The 7,500-nt window shown below is 46.7% G+C and overlaps 1 protein-coding gene across 1 annotated transcript in view; it reads right to left on the bottom strand.

Annotated features, from left to right (window-relative positions):
• LOC308376722 (uncharacterized protein) overlaps positions 1-7,500 on the bottom strand; it is a 72,145-nt gene that overhangs the window by 2,721 nt on the left and 61,924 nt on the right. Inside the window, 2 exon segments of the mRNA XM_080853168.1 lie at positions 782-937; positions 1,855-1,976. Coding sequence (XP_080709294.1) covers positions 782-937; positions 1,855-1,976 — 278 coding nt within the window.

The raw sequence follows: 7,500 nt of genomic DNA, 5'->3' as shown, positions 1-7,500 counted from the left end.
CTCCACCCTGTGACATCACATCCTCCAACCTCTGACATCACAACCTTCACCCTCCTACATCACATCCTCCACCCTGTGACATCACAACCTCCACCCTGTGACATCACAACCTCCACCCTGTGACATCACATCCTCCACCCTGTGATATCACAACCTCTATCCTGTGACATCACAACCTTTAAGCTCCTACAGCACATCCTCCACCCTGTGACATCACAAACTCCACCCTGTGACATCACAACATCCAACCTGTGACATCACAACCTCCACCCTGTGACATCACAACCTCCACCCTGTGACATCACAACCTCTATCCTGTGACATCACAACCTCCACCCTGTGACATCACAACCTTTACCCTCCTACATCACAACATTCACCCTGTGACATCACAACCTCCACCCTGTGACATCACAACCTCCACCCTGTGACATCACAACCTCCACCCTGTGACATCACAACCTTTACCCTCCTACATCACAACCTCCACCCTGTGACATCACATCCTCCACCCTGTGACATCACAACCTTCACCCTGTGACATCACAACCTCCACCCTCCTACATCACAACCTCCACCCTGTCCATCTTACATCATAACCTCCACCCTGTGTTTTTTCTACAACACAACATCCACCCTTGAGACTAATTAAATATTAATAACAATAAATAATATTAAATCTGCACCACACTGTTTGTATGAGTGACTCCATGGGAATGCTAAATCTAAACCTGAGCTAACAACTGATTGGCTGTCCAGCCCCAATGGGGCGGGGCCTCACCTCAAAGTCCTCCTCTGATAGGTAGATCTCCAGGCGTAGGGGGTCGACACCTTGAGGGAGGGGGCGTGTCATCAGTGCAGCGAGTGGGTAGGTGTTCTGGCACAGACGAGCGAGGACGTCCTCCACCAGGATGATCTGATTACACACCTCTGCCTCCTACACACACACACACACACACACACACACACACACACACACACACACACACATGATTAGGTCCTCCACCAGGATGATCTGATTACACACCTCTGCCTCCTACACACACACACACACACACACACACACACACACACACACACACACACACACACACACACACACACACACACACACACACACACACACACATATGATTAGGTCCTCCACCAGGATGATCTGATTACACACCTCTGCCTCCTACACACACACACACACACACACACACACACACACACACACACACACACATGATTAGGTCCTCCACCAGGATGATCTGATTACACACCTCTGCCTCCTACACACACACACACACACACACACACACACACTCACGCGCGCACACACACACACACACACACACACACACACACACACACACACACACACACACACACACGCTCACACACACACACACACACACACACACACACACACACACACACACACACATGATTAGGTCCTCCACCAAGATGATCTGATTACACACCTCTGCCTCCTACACACACACACACACACACACACACACACACACACACATACACACACACACACACAAACACATGATTAGGTCCTCCACCAGGATGATCTGATTACACACCTCTGCCTCCTACACACACACACACACACACACACACACACACACACACACAAACACATGATTAGGTCCTCCACCAGGATGATCTGATTACACACCTCTGCCTCCTACACACACACACACACACACACACACACACACACACACACACACACACACACACACACACACACACACAAACACATGATTAGGTCCTCCACCAGGATGATCTGATTACACACCTCTGCCTCCTACACACACACACACACGCAGACACACACACACACACACACACACACACCTTCTCTGTGATGTCGGCGATGTCCTGCCGGTGGTCCCAGCTGGGGAACATGTTGGTGAAGGTGAGAGGCTCCAGACCAGCGTGGATCAGATACGACTTCTGGGGACTCTTCTCATTCTTAGCTGAGAGAGAGAGAGAGAGAGAGAGAGAGAGAGAGAGAGAGAATTTTTGAATTTTTACAAAAACATTTATTAGAGAAACATAAATACAACCCAATACATAAAAACAATGCGCAGAAAAAAACCTAAAGAAAAGAGAAAAAAGGGGATAACCCCAGAGATAACCAGTTGAGAAACAACACTAATCAAACCACCTAAGAAAATACATCAGACATTCAAGCAAGGAGCAAAAGAAAGAACCTCATTCGTTACTGAGCAAAGACCCCCCTCCACGCACCATCTATCCATAAAGGACTCAACTGCCCTTGTCAGCTTGTAAAAATAAAAATCAACAGTAATTCTGGACTTAACCAAGTTCCTAAACACAACAGTCACCTCATCCCCCCCGTTCTGCTGAATCTTTTTTTTCCGGCTCAAATAAATCGCAAGCTTGGCCTGGCCAATGATAAAATTGATAAGTTCACACTTTGTTCTGTGCCTCTGGTTATAAAAAAAACCAAGAATAAAACCTTGTTTAGTAAACACCACTCCAAAAGAAGAGAGCAAACGGCATAGCAAGCTAAACAGGGAGCGAAGCCTGTTGCACTCCAGGAAACAGTGATAAATTGTCTCTCTTTCAGTACAGAAAGGGCATGTATCCGGTAATGCCGAGTTTATCACAGACACTATGGCATTCACCGCAATGGCCCCATGCAAGATCCTCCACTGAAGGTCCCCCGTCCTTTTTGTCAGTGGACACTTATAAAGAACTCTCCACACCGGCTTGATTTCATCAGTAATCCCCAACTTGTCCCTCCACACATTGTCCATTCTACCCTTCAGGTTAGCCCTATTAGCCACTTTCACCAGGTTCTTATACATAACCTTCCCCGTGACTATGTCCAAAAGCATCTCATCACCTTCCCCAAGTGCTAGCAGAGGGCTAGTATGACCACATTCTAGTACATCAGGCAACAGTCGCATAAAAGGAAAAACATCACATTCAGACCCTTCAGTATCATCCTGCAGGAGACTTTTCTCCTGAGAACTTAACACACCACTTAGTTTGTCCAAAAAAAGCTTCACAACCCTCTGAGACCTTATACCTAAAAAAGAGGCTGCCGCCTGCACATTCTGTAAATCACAACCTGCTATGCGAACAACATGTCTCAGTTGCAGGACTCTTTTTTTGCAGAGCAGAGTTTTAAAACCAGGAAAATCAAAAGATATGTCGAAACGTGACCCCATAACAATAGGCTCCTCCAGTAGCCAGTGCACAGATGATAGTCCTACTGCCCACTCATGCTTGAAAAACCCCCAAACCTTAAAAAGGCTCCTGTAGAAAGGACTCAGTCCATCAAGTGCCAGTTGTTTTATGTCCATCTGGAAAAGAGCAGTGTCCAGGCCCAGGTTGCTGACTCCGTGCAGAATGCCAAGAGCCAACGGTTTCCAGGCCAGAGTCCCTGGAGCAGTGAGCAGTCTCTGAATGAACTGCAGCCGAAAAGTGTCCCTCCTGCAGGCAAGATTCACGAGTCCTTGTCCCCCATCATCCTTCGATAGGAAAAGGACAGCTTGAGGGACCCAGTGTAGCTTGTCCCAGAAGAAGTTCACCACTTCTTTCTGGATACTCTCAAGTAGACCAGCAGGGGGGTCCAAACAAGCAAACTTGTGCCACAAGGATGATGCCACCAGGTTATTGATTACAAGTGTGCGCCCCCTGTAGGATAGTTGAGGGAGCAACCACTTCCATTTCCCCAACCGACACTTTACCTTTTCCAACACCCCCTCCCAGTTCTTTTGAACAAACAAAACATCCCCCAAATAAACACCAAGATATTTAAACCCTTCCTTTTTCCACACCAACCCACCCGACAACCCAAAGCACCTTTTCCCCCACTCCCCAACCCAAATAGCTTCAGACTTCCCCCAGTTTACTTTGGCAGAAGAGAGCACATTGAATTCCCCAACAATACTGTGTAGCACATTCAAGTCCTCTCTGTCATTCACAAAAACAGTTACATCATCAGCATAAGCAGACAAAAAAAAACGTTCATCACAAAATGGCAAAGAAACACCCCTCAAATCAGAACGGAGTTTGTGTAACAGGGGCTCAATTGCAATAGAGTAAAGCATACCCGACAGTGGACACCCCTGCCTTACCCCTCTTTTGACCTTGAATGGGGCACTCAGGCCTCCATTTATTTTCAGCAGGCTCTCAATGTTGCAATAGATGGCCTTGACCATTGCTGTGAAAGTGACGCTGAACCCAAAAGCCTCAAAAGTTGCCCACAAATAATCATGTTCAACACGGTCAAACGCTTTTTGTTGATCAAGAGAGATCAGCCCCATATTAATGCCTGCATTACTTGACACAGTCATCAGGTCTCTGACTACAGCTATGTTGTCAAAAATGGATCGGTCTGGTATACAATAAGACTGATCTGTGTGCACTACTCGACCAATTACCTCTTTTAACCTCATAGCCAGAGCTTTGGATAAGATCTTCAAGTCCGAGCACAACAGGGAGACAGGGCGCCAGTTGCCAATTTCCTGCAGGTTTCCCTTCTTGGGCAAAAGTGTTATCACAGCCCTGCGACAACTTAAGGGAAGACACCCTTCCCTCAAACTCTCACGGAGCACTTCAAGGAGGTCCTCCCCAACACAAGGCCAGAGCGCCTGGTAGAACCCAATCGAAACGCCATCAATCCCCGGGGAAGAGCCACAACGCAGGCTCATAACAGCCTGCTCAAGTTCATGAAGTGTTAGCAACTTATCTGTTCCAGCATGACATTCGTCAGGCACCCTTGGCAGGTCCTTAAAGAAGGGGCTAGACGACAGATCATTAGACTCCAATTCATTTTCATACAACTTAGAATAAAAAGACCTTGCATTGCTGCGTATCTGCGCAGGATCAGTCAACTCCTGGCCTGATTCAGACCTCAAGGAGTGCATTAACCTGCTCTGACCATTCTGCCTCTCCAAACCAAAGAAAAACTTAGACGGAGCATCCATCAGTGTGATGCTGCAAAAACGAGAGCGAACCAAAGCCCCTTGTGCTCTAACATCCAACAGCTCTTTTAGCCTGCCCTTCCTTTCATGCAGGAGTTTTAGGTGGTCCCCATCTCCATTAGGTGTTATCAGCCCTTGCAGACGCAGGATATCATTTTCCACAACCCTGAGTGAGGCAATAATTGTCTTAGTGACATTAGCGGTGTAGTGCTGGCAAAAAATCCTAATCTGGACCTTGCCATAGTCCCACCACTCCCGTAAGGAGGCAAAAGAGCCCTTTTGCTTCCTGAAAGTCTCCCAAAAGAAAACAAAAGTATCCCTAAAGTGCTGGTCCTGCAAAAGCGACGTGTTAAAGCACCAGTAAGCACTTCCAGGCCTAAAGGCTTTAACACTCACCACACAAGCCACCGCACAGTGATCAGAGAAACCAGTTGGCAGAATACGGCAACCTCTTAAGGTGTTACAGTGGCTCTTCTGGGTGTAAATCCTATCTAACCTTGCAAAAGAAATATAATTCCCTCTGCTCTGAGACCAAGTGTACTGCCTGACACCTTCATGCAGGGCTCTCCATGTGTCACACAGGTCATGAGCATTAATCAACTTAATGACAGCGTTCTGAGAGGGAGCATGAGGCTCGAGGTGATTTCTGTCCACTTTGTCATCCACTGTGCAGTTAAAATCACCTCCCATGAACAGAGAACATTCTGCCTCCATATCATTTAACACCTCATCAATTTTACTAAAAAACATAACTCTTTCAGCCCCATTTGTTGGAGCATAAACATTTAAAAAAAACATGATTTGACTTTCAAACACTGCTTTAATCAACAACAGCCTCCCCTCCACAATCTCTTTCACATCAACGGAGAGTGGGAGAGAATCTCTGGCAAACAAAATCGCCACACCCCCACTCACGGAGGATTTGTGACTAAAAAAAATCTCGCCATTCCATTCCTTCCTCCAATCAACTTCAATTGCTTTGTCACTGTGCGTTTCCTGAACTAGCATGACATTAATCTGTTTCAATTTAACGAAATCTATCAAAGTCAGCCTCTTAGTTTTATCTCTGGCACCATTTAAATTAAGAGTTGCAATTGTGAGGGTATTCATGATCATGGTTAAGAGGAGGACATAGACTGCTCCTTAACTTTTTTTCTCAGTTTGGTCAGGACTTTACGCAAACGCGCAGCCTCCGGGCCAGAGAACACGTTATCTCTCAAAAAGCGAACAACATCATTAATGAGTTGCTGCCGGTCAGGAAAAAAGTGTTCAATCTCCACAATGCGCTCCCCCTTTGTATCGCTCAAAAACCGACTTATATCCTCCGCCTTATACTGCAACGGTAACACCCCACCATCACCTAGCGAACATTCAGACGCACTAGAGCCGACAGATTCATTGTCACTTTCGTGCTCAGCCAGCTCATCCCCTTTCTGAGCTTTAGACAATCTGCTTGCACTGTCATCCATCCCTTTTCTTTTGAAGGGTTGCTTGAAAACACCACTCATTTCCACATCTTGAACAGGCTCTGGGATCAGCGAGCCCGAAGCTTCGGCGCTGACCTCTACCAGTTCTGTGCGTCTTTCTAAAACTACACCGTCTGTCTTACACTCACTCAACGCAGTCAACTCCTTCATAATCAACTCGTTAACTGTATTAACATTTAAAACAGTTGGAGAAGCTCCGGCTCCAGGCTCCTCGGCAACTAGGTCCACATTAATCAAAACATCATTCGCACCACCTGTATTAACGACAGGAGTGTCTTCCGCGGCTCCTTGCGCAGAGACGCTGCCTTCGGTGGGTGAGGGGGCAGTCGCGGGTGCTTGTTTCGGTGTATGATCAGCGCTCTTTTTCAATGGGCAGTCGCGGACAATGTGGCCTACACAACCACAGTGGAAGCACTTAAGCATTGCATCAGTCGTAGCATAAACGGTGTAATCAAACCCATCCACAGTTAACTTCATCGTTAAGTTCAAATCTTCCTCCCCATTATCCAGCACCATATACACCTGTCTCCGAAAGGAGACCACATGCTTTAACAGCGATGATTTGCACCCCAACGAAATCTTCCTCATTGATGAGACCAGCCTGCCATAACCCGACAGCTTACTCTCGATCATAACATCCTCAATAAAAGGTGGAACATTAGAAATGATAACCTTCTTAGAGGGAGAGCTAAGGGGGAGAACAGTTATGTGTGTCTCTTTCAAAACTATTCCCGACGCAATTACCTGCCTAGCCTTCTCTATTGTACCAACAAATATCACAATCGCGCTATTCATGCGCGAGGCAGATTTAACATTGTCGTGGCCGACCACATTTCCAACAGAAAGACTCACCTCCTCCACACTTGCGGAACAATTAACCTTAATCCCATGTTGTCTCGTTAAACACTGAAACGCCATTATTCCCGCAGCAGTCACGCTTCCAGCCGCGCTGGCTGCCGACTCCACGGGAGGAAAACCGATTTACCAAACAAACTAAAAACTATCTACAGCGTCTGTAGAGCTAAATAAATGCAGCAATACTTCCAAAAAGC

The sequence above is a fragment of the Sprattus sprattus genome (genome assembly GCF_963457725.1).
Source record: "Sprattus sprattus genome assembly, chromosome: 15".
NCBI lineage: Eukaryota > Metazoa > Chordata > Actinopteri > Clupeiformes > Clupeidae > Sprattus > Sprattus sprattus.
Note: the sequence above shows the minus strand (reverse complement) of the source record. Positions and strands in the feature narration are given on the sequence as shown.